The sequence below is a fragment of the Gorilla gorilla genome, chromosome 16 (genome assembly GCF_029281585.2).
Source record: "Gorilla gorilla gorilla isolate KB3781 chromosome 16, NHGRI_mGorGor1-v2.1_pri, whole genome shotgun sequence".
In the NCBI taxonomy this organism is placed as follows: domain Eukaryota; kingdom Metazoa; phylum Chordata; class Mammalia; order Primates; family Hominidae; genus Gorilla; species Gorilla gorilla.
The window spans coordinates 43,540,973-43,555,563 of record NC_073240.2 but is presented as its reverse complement, the minus strand read 5'-3'; the positions used below and the strand labels follow the sequence as shown (position 1 = coordinate 43,555,563).

Here is a 14,591-nt window from a genome sequence, read left to right as displayed (position 1 = left end):
GCTCCGCCCCGCCCCGCCAGCCGGGTCCCTCCCCATCCCGCGACCCAACGGTCGTTCCCCGCCGCCGGCCCCGCCCCTCCCTGGCCGCCCGCGGCGTGCCGGCGCCTGCGCAGTCGCCCCAGAGCGCCCCGACCGGGATGGCGGCCGTTTTGGAGTCGCTGCTGCGAGAAGAGGTGTCGGTCGCAGCCGTCGTGCGGTGGATCGCGCGCAGCACCCGGGGTTCGGAGGTAACAGCGGTGACACGCCCCCAGGTCTCACTCGAAGCCGGTTCCCGCAGTGGAGTCCAGCCCTCCAGTCCCCTTCCTCTAGGGCGCCTGGCTGCCAGCCGGGCCGAGTGCACTCCAACTGGGCGCCGCTGCCCGGGCCGCCCACCCGAGGCGCGCCCTACGGCCCCGGCTGCTCACGGCCCCCGGGCCGGCGGCTGACCCTCTCGCCCCTCCACCTGTGCTTCTGCCCTAGGATAACGCTGGGGAGGCGGCCGCGCTGAGCTCACTCCGGGCCCTGCGGAAAGAATTCGTACCGTTCCTGTTGAACTTCCTGAGGGAGCAGAGCAGCCGCGTCCTCCCGCAGGGGCCCCCGACCCCCGCCAAGACCCCGGGCGCCTCGGCAGCCTTGCCAGGGAGGCCGGGAGGCCCGCCGCGGGGTAGCCGCGGGGCGCGCAGCCAGCTTTTCCCTCCGACCGAGGCCCTGAGCACCGCTGCCGAGGCCCCTCTGGCCCGCCGCGGGGGCAGGAGGCGGGGCCCGGGGCCGGCCCGCGAGCGTGGAGGCCGCGGCCTGGAGGAGGGGGTCAGCGGGGAGAGCCTGCCCGGAGCCGGGGGCCGGAGGCTTAGGGGCTCTGGCAGCCCCAGCCGCCCCAGCCTCCCCAGCCTCACGCTGTCTGATCCGCCAAACCTCAGCAACCTGGAGGAGTTCCCTCCCGTAGGCTCGGTTCCCCCCGGCCCTACAGGGTGAGACTCAGCTCTCATGCAGGAGATGGGTACCACGAAGGCTCTGGGGAGTCAGTCTTTCGAGCTCGGCGCTCCGCAGTGGAGCGCCAGGATGGGTAGAAGGCTGGGGGTGATGGTGAGGGTTTTTGTGGGGTTTTTTGGCAAGAGGTCTAGCTGTTGCGGTGGTGGAGGGGAGATGTTTGAAGATAGGAATTTGAGAAAAACCTGTGGCTACTCTCAGCAGGACGAAGCCTTCTCGCAGGATCAACCCAACTCCGGTGAGCGAAGAGCGGTCACTCTCCAAGCCCAAGACCTGCTTCACCTCACCCCCAATCAGCTGTGTCCCCAGTTCCCAACCCTCAGCCCTGGACACTAGCCCTTGGGGCCTTGGCCTTCCCCCAGGGTGCAGAAGTCTGCAAGAGGAGCGAGAGATGCTCAGGAAGGAGCGGTATGGCCTGGCCGCTTCTGGGGATATGGGTTTCCTCGCTGTGGGGGATCTTCAGGGGTTTTCCCTGAAATTGATTTCCCTCTTGGGGACTCTGGGTTTGTCTCCTGGGCTGTTGGTATCTTCTCTGGAGGGACCTGAGTGTGGCCGTAGCAGGGAAGCCAAGCTGACTGCTCATGAAATTTCTTTATTCCATAGCTCTAAGCAGCTGCAGCAGTCACCTACCCCCACCTGTCCCACCCCAGAATTGGGGTCGCCCCTCCCCAGCCGGACAGGAAGCCTCACAGATGAACCTGCGGACCCTGCCAGAGTGTCTTCCCGCCAGCGGCTGGAGCTTGTAGCCCTTGTTTACTCCTCGTGCATTGCTGGTGAGTGAGAGCAGAGGGAGCTGGAGTGGAGATACTTGTAGAACTTATGGGTAAGAGAATTGGTAAGGCACTTGGAACCTTGGAGCCTTGGCTCCAAATGGTGCCCATACCATGGGCTTTCTTTTTGTATCTATCTAGAGAACCTGGTACCAAACCTCTTCTTGGAGCTTTTCTTCGTCTTTCAGCTCCTCACTGCCCGGAGGATGGTGACTGCCAAGGACAGTGACCCTGAACTAAGTCCAGCTGTCCTAGGTCAGTGAGCAAGCCTCTTTTTGAGACATGGGGTCTAGAAACGGGACCGTTCTTAACTGACAGCTTGGTACTGTCCTTCTAGATTCCCTGGAAAGTCCACTGTTCCAAAGCATCCACGATTGTGTCTTCTTTGCAGTGCAGGTTTTGGAGTGTCACTTTCAGTGAGTTTCCCTGGCTGAGGCATTTGGGCCTCATTCTCATCACCTGCTTAGCTCTCTGGCTGCTTGGGATATATGCTGGTGCTTAACACAGGGGCAGTGGTCCTGGACCTTCTCCTACCTATAATCTTTAATTTTGTGTTAAGGCTATGAATGTAGTCCCTGAAAGAATGAGATGGGGCTAGGTGTGGTGGCTCACGCCTGCATTCCCACCACTTTGAGAGGCTGAGGCAGGACAGTGACTTAGGCCCAGGAGTTTGAGACCAGCCTGGGCAACATGACAAAATCCCATCTCTACCAAAAAAAAAAAAAAAAAAAAAAAAAGGGCCGGGTTTGTGGTGGAGTGCGCCTATAATCCCAGCTACTTAGGAGGCTGAGGTGGAAGGATCACCTGAGCCTGGGAGGTCCAGGCTGTAGTGAGATCACGCCACTGCAGCCTGGGTGACAGAGACCCCCATCTCAAAAAAAAGAAAAAGAAATGGACCCCTGTGGTATTGGCAGCTGAGCTTTGGTTTCTGGGTAATGTTCCTGTCCTGCTATCTTGGTCCTTGCTCTGTAAAGTCTCATATCCTCCCCTTGACTTTCATTATCTTTGATCCTTGGCCCATGACCTTGCAGTACATATCTGGGCTTGCATACCTGCGCCATGCCTTAGAGATCCTCTGTGGTGTGCAGGTGCTTGCTTCCTACTTGCAGTCTGTGTTCTGGTCTCAGTCATAGGTGCTCTTGTCCCTGCAGGGTTCTTTCCAACCTGGACAAAGGGACCTTGAAGCTGCTGGCTGAGAATGAGCGGCTGCTGTGCTTCTCACCAGCTCTGCAAGGCCGCCTTCGAGCTGCCTATGAGGGCAGTGTTGCCAAGGTAGTAACCCCAGCTTAGTTGCCCACTAGCCTGGACCTAACCCTTCCTAGCTTTCATAAATTCAGGCAACCCTGCTGACGACACTTCAGTGTAATGTGAGCTAACTCTGGGCAAGAATAAGAGGGAGAAGTTTTCTCAGCATGACCCTGCAGTTCCTAACGTTCCTGCTGTATTTTAGGTCTCTCTGGTGATGCCTCCCTCTACTCAAGCTGTCTCCTTTCAGCCAGAGACTGACAATCGTGCCAACTTCTCCAGTGACCGAGCCTTTCATACTTTTAAGAAACAGAGGTGATAAGAAAAGGGACTTTTTGGGGAGGGAATGAGGTGACATTTTTCTGGAATAGGCAGCTGTTTGGTTTCATAGAAATTAGGAGTTTGGCACTAACAGGTGGTGGGTTAGTCCCCCCAGGTCCTTCCTGCCGGCCATCATAGGGACCACCTGGCTTCATTCTCTTGTGCACCTGTGAACCCTGGTGCTTAGCCAGCCATCTCACAGGTGTATGGTTTTAGTCTCAGGGTTCTCAGGCAAGAGTGTGCCAGGATGAACTGTCACTGCCCACAGAAGTACATGAAGCCTGTAATGTGTCGCTGGTCTGTAGCACTACTGTCATCATATAGAGAACTCTGGAGAAATTTAAAAATGGGGCTGCTGGCCGGGTGTGGTGGCTCACGCCTGTAATCCTAGCACTTCAGGAGGCCGAGGGGCGGATCACCTGAGGTCAGGAGTTTGAGACCAGCCGGACCAACATGGTGAAACTCCATCTCTACTAAAAATACAAAAATTAGCCAGGCGTGGTGGCGGGCACTTGTAATCCCAGCTACTCTGGAGGCTGAGGCAGGAGAATCGCTTGAACCCAGAGGGGCGGAGGTTGCAGTGAGCTGAGATCGCGTCATTGCACTCCAGCCTGAGTGACAAGAGCAAGACTCCATCTCCAAAAAAAAAGGTGGTGGGTGGGCTACGGATAGTTCTTCCAGGGGCAGGAAGGCACTGGTGGGAGTGAGTGCCTCGGCTGATCAGGCGTTCTTATGCGTCAGGGATGTGTTTTATGAGGTGCTGCGAGAGTGGGAAGATCACCATGAGGAGCCTGGCTGGGATTTTGAGAAGGGCTTGGGCAGCAGAATCAGGTGGGTGCTCAGACCTTGTCTTTCTTGTGCCTGGCAATGAGTAGCTCAGTGCTTGCTCGGTGGCAGGAGGGAGGAGGAGGGAAGGCTTTTCCCCACTCCTACCAGCCATTAGCTGTTTTCTTCTATCCTCCAAAATCTCTTTAGTTATTGATAACTCTGCCTCTACTCGAAAGGGATGTGTCTCTCCAGCTCCTTCCACTCACAGGTGTCTTATCCTTGTTCTGTAGTGGCAATTGCTTAGAAAGTCCAAAGCTCTTAACCCAGGTTGCTTGAGGTTTTTTTTGGCCCAAGTCACTGGTTAGACACATCCAGCCTCCATCTTCTCCATCCTCTAATTTGGGCAAGTCTGGTCACTGTGTAGGTAGATGCCTGGGCTCAGAACGCAAACCTCAGTCCAGTCATCTCCCTTCACATTGCTCATGAAACCCGCCGCCTGTTAGTGTGGCTGAAGACGGTCGTGGGGTGCGGTCGCATGATTTCTTGTTTGGTTAAGTGCACCTCTAGCCTCGGAGGACCTTGGTGCTGAGGGAGTGTCCCTTGCCTTCAGTGTCCCTTTGCAGGCTGGCTCTGGCTGAGGTCTGCTCAAGTCCCTGGTAAACGGCTGGGAAGTCCAGGGGTTGGCTGCTTCTCTCAGATCTTTCTCCCTCTCCCTCCTTTCCACACCCTTCATTCGCGCCTTCTATTCCTCAGGGCCATGATGGGTCAGCTCTCCACAGCCTGCAGCCACAGCCACTTTGTTCGGCTTTTCCAAAAACAACTACTCCAGGTAACAGCCCCAGCAAGAGATTAATCCACATTAAACAGCAGGTATCACAGGCAGCCACTTAACGGCTGCACTTTGGGATAGGGCAGACAGCCTGGCAGGTCCTGGGCTGGAATTTGAACAAGAGTTCTACTCCTCGTGGAGTGGCTGAAACTCCAGTGGCCAAAGAAAAGCCAGGGCACTCTCTTTGACACATCCCGGGCCCTGCAGCTCCTCCAGCCTGCTACTGCCTTCCCTCTGATTTGTGCTGTGGTAAAGAGCCCAAGCTTAGTAAGTAGTCAAGCTTTGTTTCAGATCCTAGCTCTAGTGACCCTAGGCACATGCTTAACCTTGGAGTTTCAGTTTCTTCACCTGTGAAACAATACTGTAATTCACATCTCAGAAAATCTATCTAAAGCGCTTGACACAGTTGGCATTGCTTAAATGTTCATTACTTTCTCCTTATTTTTTGTTCAGTCCTTCCCTCCCACTTACTGATTTTTTAATTTCTCTCCTTCCTCTTCCACCCCAGATGTGTCAGAGCCCTGGTGGTGCTGGGGGCACCGTCTTGGGCGAGGCCCCAGATGTGTTGAGTATGCTGGGAGCTGACAAGCTGGGGCGGTTGTGGCGCCTACAGGAACGGCTTATGGCTCCTCAGAGCAGTGGGGGGCCCTGCCCACCCCCCACCTTCCCAGGCTGTCAAGGCTTCTTTAGGGACTTCATCCTTAGTGCCAGCAGGTAGGCTCCCCTGTGTCTTGCAAGGAATGGGGCAGAGGCCAGGAAAGGTTTGGCTTCCCAAAAGGGTAAATAGTTCTCCAGTCTCCTTTGCCTGGAGATAGGCTCCTTCCAGCTCCAACTTGCTGGCTTTATTGCACTTCTCATTCTGTCACCCACGTGGGTGATTTCATTGCTCCTGGGCCTGCCTGTCTGTCCTGCTGCTCCCTTCCCTCTGGAGTGCCCCTTCTCGATTCTGGCTTTTCCTGTACCTCTTCCAGTGCTTATGCCCCACCCACCCCTTCTTCTCAGCTTCCAGTTTAACCAGCATCTCATGGACAGTCTGAGCTTGAAGATCCAGGAGCTCAATGGTCTTGCCCTGCCCCAGCATGAGCCCAGTGATGAAGACGGGGAGTCAGACGTAGACTGGCAGGTCCGAAAACAGAACAAGGGAAATAATGGGGTCTGACCCAGGAGGGAAGGGAGTATGTTCAAGAAAAACTTTATAACAGATCGGGAATTGTTCTGGAAGCCTCATGCTTGGACCTTTTACTTCCCTTGATTCCATGCAGGGTGAGCGGAAACAATTTGCTGTGGTGCTTCTTAGCCTGAGACTTTTGGCTAAATTCCTGGGCTTTGTGGCTTTCCTGCCATACCGGGGGCCTGAACCTCCCCCGACCGGTGAGCTTCAGGACTCCATTCTGGCCCTCAGGAGCCAGGTGAATGGGCGGGGGATTCTGGTGAGGAGGGAGCAGGGAGGACCAGCCAGGCACTGAAGCTGACTGGTTTCCTTGGCTATTCTGGAAACCAGGCAGGTTAAAGGGCATCTCCCGGCCCTTCCTAGGGACCTGCCCCCTGACCGAGCTCTGGCCCTCCCAGGTCCCTCCGGTCCTGGATGTGCGGACTCTGCTGCAGCGAGGGCTGCAGGCCCGCCGGGCAGTGCTCACTGTGCCCTGGCTGGTGGAGTTTCTCTCCTTTGCTGACCATGTTGTTCCCTTGCTGGAATATTACCGGGACATCTTCACTCTCCTGCTGCGCCTGCACCGGTGAGTGGAACAAGGCTAAGGCTTGATGAAAGGATTCGGGACTCAGGGGACATTGGTCAAGCCTGCTATTAATAAAGAGGGTCGAGCAGTCTGCACTGTGTGTGTGGTGCCCTGGCCATAACTGAGCCCTGGGAGAGGCAGGATTGGCTCCCCTGAGGTACAGTGGGAAATCATCTGCACTTTCATTGGCCTCATGCTGTTCCTGAGGTGGCCCCGCTGAGAGACGGTCCCCATGCAGGAGGCGGGACTGGGGGGATCCTGCTTGCTAACATGGCCCCAGTCCCTTTTAGTTCTGCTTTTGCAAGCCAGTTTCCAGTGACAGCGTTTGCCTCCGTTCCCTTCCCCTTTCTGCTCAAACCCGTGTACTGCCCATTGATGTTTCAGGAGCTTGGTGTTGTCGCAGGAGAGTGAGGGGAAGATGTGTTTCCTGAACAAGCTGCTGCTACTTGCTGTCCTGGGCTGGCTTTTCCAGGTGGGCAGAGTGAGGGTCCAGATTGGAGAGAGGTTCTGCAGCTGAAGATGGGGAGTGGGCAAATGTCTGAGTGCGAATGAGGCAAGGGCTGGAAGACGAAGGTTCAGGAAAGGCCTGGGGATTCCCATCATCTCAGAGGTGGCTGCTTTGAAGCTGGCGCCTACACCCTGGGACCGTGCAGGAGGTGGGGTGGGGTGGGTGGGGGTCTCTGAAGTTCACCTGAATTGTGACTGTCTTGCCAGATTCCCACAGTCCCTGAGGACTTGTTCTTTCTGGAAGAGGGTCCCTCATATGCCTTTGAGGTGGACACAGTAGCCCCAGAGCATGGCTTGGTGAGTGTTGGGGTCCAGCCAGAGCCATGGGAAACTCAGGAATAAAGGAAGTGGGCTGCCTGGGGAGGCCCAGCCAGGGGCAGATGTAACCCTTGTAAACGCCCTGCCAACTTGCCTGCTTTCTGGGTGCGCTGGGGGAGGGGCAGCCTGCTGACACCAACCTGTTCTCCCCAGGACAACGCGCCTGTGGTGGACCAGCAGCTGCTCTACACCTGCTGCCCCTACATCGGTGAGCACCGGTCTTCCCTGGACGGTCCTTGGTCTGTCCCTCCATGAGTACCCAAAAGGCACCCCCTTGGCCCAGCTCCCTTGGATATTGCTCCATTCATAGTCATTCCTGGGTATCTGAGCCTCTTAACTCCACAAATAAAGTCCATGATACTTAGGGAGGGGAGAGGGTTCTGGAACTGAGAACTTGGACTTCACTGATACAGGAGAGCTCCGGAAACTGCTCGCTTCGTGGGTGTCAGGCAGTAGTGGACGGAGTGGGGGCTTCATGAGGAAAATCACCCCCACCACTACCACCAGCCTGGGAGCCCAGCCTTCCCAGACCAGCCAGGGGCTGCAGGTAAGGGCAGGGCGGAGACAGCCGTGGGGAAAATGGTGGGGGGCGGGGACAGGGAGGCTGGAGGAAGCCTCGCTGCCTCTCCCTCCTCCCTCCAGGCGCAGCTCGCCCAGGCCTTTTTCCACAACCAGCCGCCCTCCTTGCGCCGGACTGTAGAGTTTGTGGCAGAAAGAATTGGATCAAACTGTGTCAAACATATCAAGTAAGAGTGGGTTAAGGATCCTGGTCTCATCGCCCTACCATTTTTTCCCCTTTTTCCTCAGTTGCTAAAGTGAGGAGGTCAGCCAGAGGGTGGGTGTGGGGCTGAAATGGCTGACACATTTTGAAGCAAATTTCTGACCAAATACCCTTAAATTTGCAGCCTCTTTCCGATTAACCCTCCAACCATCCCCAACCTTGCTGTCCCTGCTGCAGGGCTACACTGGTGGCAGATCTGGTGCGCCAGGCAGAGTCACTTCTCCAAGAGCAGCTGGTGACACAGGGAGAGGAAGGGGGAGACCCAGCCCAGCTGTTGGAGATCTTGTGTTCCCAGCTGTGCCCCCACGGGGCCCAGGCATTGGCCCTGGGGCGGGAGTAAGCAGCGCTGGTCCATTTGATCCACTCTCCTCTTGGCTTTCTCCGTCCTTTCTTTCCTCCTTCACACTTACTCTTTATTCCCTTTCTTCTCTTCTCCCGGCGCCCATTCTCTATAAGCCCTGCACTGGCTGTAGGCCTTCTGTGGCACAAAAGCCAAACCTAGGTTTGGGAGTGTGTGTGATGCTGTGGGGCTGGCAGTTGGGCTTCTCTTTTCTCTGGCACCTGGGGTGGGGTGGGAGGGCAAACGGTGCCTCCTTCCAAGGTACAGCCTCCCAGGTCAGGGGCTTGGTGCACTCGGGGCATTTACTTCTGCAGCCAGGCTGAAATACCCAGAGATCACTGACCCCATCTGTCCCCTTTTAGGTTCTGTCAAAGGAAGAGCCCTGGGGCTGTGCGGGCGCTGCTTCCAGAGGAGACCCCGGCAGCCGTACGTGTGAGGGATGCCTGCAACTAGCAGGCCAGGCAGTTGTGGGGAGGTGCACGGAGTAGTCTGAGGCTGCGGGAGGGTGGCGGGGGCGGGGTCAGTGCTCGACTCTGGCATCCTTTGTTGCACCCAGCCCTCCCCTAGCCCCTGACTCTGTAGTTCCGTTTCGCAGGTTCTGAGCAGTGCAGAGAACATTGCTGTGGGGCTTGCAACAGAGAAAGCCTGTGCTTGGCTGTCAGCCAACATCACAGGTAAGGTCCTGGATGGGGGAGTGGCTGAATCAAGTGTTTAAAAAGTGGACTGGCAGAGAGTCAGAGGCATCTTGTGGGCGATGGGACTGAGAGCCAGTAGGAAACAGCAAAAGGCATGGGTTAGCATGGTGAACCTGTGCAGGGCTCTCCTGTGATTCCTTTCCCATTCTCCCTCTGCCCCACAGCACTGATCAGGAGGGAGGTGAAAGCAGCAGTGAGTCGCACACTTCGAGCCCAGGGTCCTGAACCTGCTGCCCGGGGGGAGCGGAGGGGCTGCTCCCGCGCCTGTGAGCACCATGCTCCCCTCCCCTCCCACCTCATCTCCGAGATAAAAGTACACGGCTACCCTACTCCCTTTGGCTTCCCTGCTCCCTCCCCCCTGCTCTGTTCCTGGTTTTTCCTTTCTCACATCAGCTCCAGGATTTTTATGTAGAAGCTGTCTGTGCTGTCCAGCTAGTCCCCGTTTCACTCATTACTGAATGGGGTTAGGTAGGGCAGAGCTGAATTGAATGGTTTTCCTAATTGTCACTCTGACTTTTTAATCATCCAAAAGGGGAAAAGGGCAGCTAGGACATTTTTGACTAAATGCTTATTATGCAGATGGTGATGAGAGTGGGGTGGTGAATGGCTTGATAGCAAATGAGTCTCTAGGAGGCAGTCGCCCCAGTATTTGGAGACAATTTCAGAAATGTTCTATGTGGGAGGTGATGCTTGTTTAGTTACAGGCAGTAAGAATAAACCATCAGTTCTCCTAACTTTATTTTAAAATTCAAAGACTGTCTAGAGCAGGAGTCAAGAAACAGCCCATGGACTGAAGTGAGCCAGCCCCTTGTTTTGTGAGTGAAGTTTTAGTGGAATGCAGCCATATTAATTTGTGTATGAGCTGCCTATGGCTGCTTTTGTGCAACTACTGAACAGCAGAGTTGCGTAGTTGGGACACAGACTTTATGGCCTGCAAAGCCTAAAATATTTACTGTCTGGTTCTGGTCTAGGGTAATGATCGAGGAATAGAGATTGGAATAGGGACTATAAGGTACAATGACTAAAAAATGGAGATTATGTAGGAGGGAGAGGAAGAGGCTTAGTGGCCATTTGATACTGGTTGTCAATATGCAGAGGATTTCTGTATTGAAAGCTCAGCTCTCCAGAGAAGATGAACAGAGAGGCTTGAGAGAGAGACGATACTAAGACGGTATCTGATAGGCCGGTTTCCTTACATGCTTCAAGAATAAGATGCCCTATGGGAGTTGGTTAGCTACAGTTTGGTCCCAAGTTGAGTGACGTTTCCCATGCTATGGCAGCCTACTGTCTTTTGTTGTCCACATGGTTGCTTCCCCTGGCTGTATTATCCTGCCCAAGTCCCAGGTTTAGGGGCAACTTGGCTTTACTCACCATATCCCAGGGCCCATTCTTCTGCCTCTCTCCACTGGCTGATCCCTGTCCCAAGCCAAATTCTCTGTGGTATCCTGGCCCCCAGCGCAAGGTGATATCTCCCCCTGCTCTTCACAGGACGTGCTCTCCTTGGCCGTGGGGCCACGGGACCCTGACGAGGGAGTCTCCCCAGAGCATCTGGAACAGCTCCTAGGCCAGCTGGGCCAGACGCTGCGGTGCCGCCAGGTGAGCTGTGGCATCTGCCACCGGAGGGCTTTTTTCTGTGTCCTTGTGTGAGACCTGATAACCAGAGCCACGCTGGCTCAGGGCCAGTTCTCACAGCAGTAAGCATGGTGATACCTATGGTCTCTCTTTCCCCCCCACCCCAACCGCAGTTCCTGTGCCCACCTGCTGAGCAGCATCTGGCAAAGTGCTCTGTGGAGTTAGCTTCCCTCCTCGGTATGGTTCCTTTCCATCAAATCCCTCTCTTGCCTGATCCCCCAAATCTCAGGGTTGGGTACAAGCAAGATTAGAAACAGAGCCCTCTTCTGTCCCTTTTTTTGAGACGGAATCTTGTTCTGTTGCCCAGGCTGGAGTGCAGTGGCACGATCTTAGCTAACTGCAACCTCTGCCTCGGCCAAGTAGCTGGGATTACAGGTGCCTTCCACCACGCCTGGCTAATTTTGGTATTTTTAATAGAGATGGGGTTTCACTATGTTGGCCAGACTGGTCTCGAACCCCTGATCTCATGATCTGCCCACCTCAGCCTCCCAAAGTGTTGGGATTATAGGTGTGAGTCACCGCACCCGGCCTGCCCCCATCTTTTAAAGCTTGGCTTTCCTCTTTCCACAGTTGCAGATCAAATTCCTATCCTAGGGCCCCCGGCACAGTACAGGCTGGAGAGAGGGCAGGCTCGAAGGCTTCTGCACATGCTGCTTTCCTTGTGGAAGGAAGACTTTCAGGGGCCGGTTCCGCTGCAGCTGCTGCTGAGCCCAAGAAATGTGGGGCTTCTGGCAGACACAAGGCCAAGGGAGGTGAGTCAGATGGAACAAGAAGCCCTCTGCAGTCACACTCCGAACATCCACCACCCTTGCCCCAAACTATGAGCTGCTCTGCATCCTTTATTTCCCCTTCCTGTTCCACACAGAAATGGGCTCCATTTATCCATCTCAAGTCTCTTCCCAACAGCTCTGCCCTTTTGAGATCTCAATCCCTGTCATCAGGGTCACTCTGCCGTCCTCCTAGCAACCCTGACCTCGGTGTGTTTTGCAGTGGGACTTGCTGCTATTCTTGCTCCGGGAGCTGGTGGAGAAGGGTCTGATGGGACGGATGGAGATAGAGGCTTGCCTGGGCAGCCTCCACCAGGCCCAGTGGCCAGGGGTAAGGAGTCTCCTGTCTTTTAGGTGGAGAGAGAGCAGGTGTTACATATCCCATCTGTCCTGAAAGGAAGCAAGTGATGGGGCCAAACTAAGTGGATTTTTGTCAAGAGTCTTCAGGGCCACCCTGAAATTGTCCCGATTTGAGTAGTTATTATATGAGGGACTGTGTTAGTGGGAAGACGGACGAAAGGCAGGCAGTTAGTTGGAAAGCAGCACAGCCCATTATATGGGTTTTTAAAATTAGAATAACCTGGATTTTAATGGGACTAATAATTTCAAGATAAAGTAGATGCACTCAGTAGTACTCAAAAACTGGTCAAGCCTGTGCCTCCATCAGAGTTCACTCCCTGCCATAACTTCAGCCTCCCAGAGTACTAACAGACAAGGTTTCATGTCCATTTCAGTGTGGAGGGCAGTTGAGAAAAAATAATGTAGCCAGCCAGGTTGTGGTCTTTAGTGAAAAAGGATGAGCCATTGAGAATTATTACATGCTGCCTTTTCCCTCATCTTTCTATGTATTCCAGGACTTTGCTGAAGAATTAGCAACATTGTCTAATCTGTTTCTAGCCGAGCCCCACCTGCCAGAACCCCAGCTAAGAGCTTGTGAGTTGGTGCAGCCAAACCGGGGCACTGTGCTGGCCCAGAGCTAGGGCTGAGAAGTGGCCCTGCCTTGGGCATTGCACTAGAACCCTGGACCCCCGCCTCACGAGGAGGCCCAAGTGCCCAATGCAGACCCTCACTGGTTGGGGTGTAGCTGGGTCTACAGTCAGACTTCCTGCTCTAAGGGTGTCGCTGCCTGGCATCCCACCACGCGAATCCTAGAGGAAGGAGAGTTGGCCTGATTCGGGATTATGTCAGAAAAGCCCAGAGATGCCAGTCCTGGAGTAGAAGAGGTGGTGTTTATCTCTTGGATACTAAATGAAAGGAGGTGTGTGGGCTTGTCAACACAGAATTCAAGCCTCATTTGCTATCCCAGCATCTCTTAAAACTTTGTAGTCTTGGAATTCATGACAGAGGCAAATGACTTCTGCTTAACTTATGAAGAAAGTTAAAACATGAATCTTGGGAGTCTACATTTTCTTATCACCAGGAGCTGGACTGCCATCTCCTTATAAATGCCTAACACAGGCCAGGTTTGGTGGCTCATGCCTGTAATCCCAGCACTTTGAGAGGCCTGAGGTCGGCGGACTGCCTGAGGTCAGGAATTCAAGACCAGCCTGGCCAACATGGCAAAACCCCGTCTCTACTAAAAATAAAAAAATTAGCTGGGCATGGTGTGTGCCTGTAATCCCAGCTACTTGGGAGGATGAGGCAGGAGACCTGCTTGAACCTGGAGGTGGAGGTTGCAGTGAGCCGAGGTCGCACCACTGCACTCCAGTCTGGGTAACAGAGCGAGACTTTCTAGAAAAAGCCTAACAGATAAGGTAGGACTCAACCAACTGAAACCTGACTTTCCCCCTGTACCTTCAGCCCCTGTGCAGGTAGTAACCTCTTGAGACCTCTCCCTGACCAGGGACCAAGCACAGGGCATTTAGAGCTTTTTAAAATAAACTGGTTTTCTTTAACAAGGGCTTGATGTCTAATCATTGTCACCTGTCTTCTCCCTTTAGAAGGCTGCAGTCTCGGGTGGGCTGTAGGTGGAGTGCTGTAATTGTGGCTTTGCTCTGTGCCTTACAAGGTGAGCTACCTTGGCTCTTAGAAATGCCTGTATATTCCACTCTAGAGGGCTAGTCTCTGGTGGCAATATCTATTAATTTATCGCCAGTGGTACTGACTTCTCCTGTGTAACTCGCTTTATTTGTGGGAGAAAGGGTTAGGATAATGTAGTTTCCACACACAAGATATTCCCTACTGAACCACATGGTGGGGCAGTGTTCTTGTTATGCTTGTTAAGGCTAAGGTGTTTGATTGATTGATTGATTTGGCTTGGAGTTTCTCAGAGCAAAAGCATTGCTTCCCGATTACAGCTGTATCAAGCTCTATAAATGAGCCACTGATTTTGACAGGTTCACACCTGTAATCCCAGTGCTTTGGGAAGCCGAGAGAGAGGACTGCTTGAGTCCAGGAGTTAGAGGTTACAGTGAACTATGATTGTGCCACTGCACTCCAGCCTGAGCAAGAGTGAGACCCCCATCTCTGAGGGGGAAAAAAGAAAAAAAGCACTACTGTGATCATGTGCATTAACACCAGGAGTTGGACTGATAATATAATCCTCAGGAGGACCTAAAGGGATCCACTTGTGTGACCATGGTAGAGCCAGGAAATCCCATCAACCTAGAAAGTAAAAAATGGGAGTTTTTCTCAGTCACTACCTTGTGATCATACTTCTCCCAAACACCATGCCTTTCCCGTCTCCTCAGCTCAGCTACTCCTTTAACAAGTTTCTATATCTGAACCATTTTCCCCTGATCTCTTCATTTTCAAAGGCCTTTATCTTTATCCTTTAAATCCAATTTGTTCTGAATGCCTGGGAACCAAAAAAGCTTTAAGGAATGCTTTCTCGGCCGGACACAGTGGCTCACACCTGTAATCCCAGCACTTTGGGAGGTCAAGGCGGGAGGATCACTTGTGCTCAGGAGTTTGAAC

The 14,591-nt window shown here is 54.0% G+C and overlaps 1 protein-coding gene across 7 annotated transcripts; it reads left to right on the top strand.

The window, feature by feature from the left end:
* The first annotated feature begins 100 nt into the window (after positions 1–100).
* Positions 101–13,573, top strand: CDAN1 (codanin 1). 7 transcript variants are annotated; one of them, XM_031002470.3, is made up of 28 exons: positions 101–227; positions 460–947; positions 1,168–1,374; positions 1,570–1,739; positions 1,878–1,991; positions 2,074–2,152; positions 2,888–3,008; positions 3,187–3,296; positions 4,044–4,133; positions 4,824–4,899; positions 5,408–5,613; positions 5,902–6,022; positions 6,162–6,308; positions 6,469–6,635; positions 7,020–7,107; positions 7,350–7,439; positions 7,614–7,668; positions 7,874–8,007; positions 8,103–8,206; positions 8,419–8,577; positions 8,944–9,007; positions 9,177–9,255; positions 9,441–9,589; positions 10,765–10,872; positions 11,022–11,085; positions 11,479–11,660; positions 11,899–12,006; positions 12,530–13,573. In XM_031002470.3, the coding sequence occupies exons 1-28, from the start codon at positions 138–140 to the stop codon at positions 12,653–12,655; spliced, it is 3,696 nt and encodes a 1,231-aa protein (XP_030858330.3). In that variant the 5' UTR covers positions 101–137; the 3' UTR covers positions 12,656–13,573. The 7 variants fall into 7 exon arrangements, with proteins under 7 accessions (XP_030858330.3, XP_063555013.1, XP_030858329.3 ...); XM_063698943.1 differs by lacking the exon at positions 460–947 and having other exon boundaries at positions 105–227; positions 1,168–1,204; positions 1,329–1,374; XM_031002469.3 differs by having other exon boundaries at positions 105–227; positions 1,171–1,374.
* Positions 13,574–14,591: the final 1,018 nt, after the last annotated feature.

What these genes read in the sequence shown, in the direction of transcription:
- CDAN1 (XM_031002470.3), top strand. Translation starts at nt 138, where the DNA reads ATGGCGGCCGTTTTGGAGTCGCTGCTGCGAGAAGAGGTGTCGGTCGCA. An exon ending in TTCTGGCCCTCAGGAGCCAG is followed by an intron (nt 6,309 to 6,468) that starts GTGAATGGGCGG and finishes TGGCCCTCCCAG; the next exon opens with GTCCCTCCGGTCCTGGATGT. An exon ending in TCCTGGGCTGGCTTTTCCAG is followed by an intron (nt 7,108 to 7,349) that starts GTGGGCAGAGTG and finishes CTGTCTTGCCAG; the next exon opens with ATTCCCACAGTCCCTGAGGA.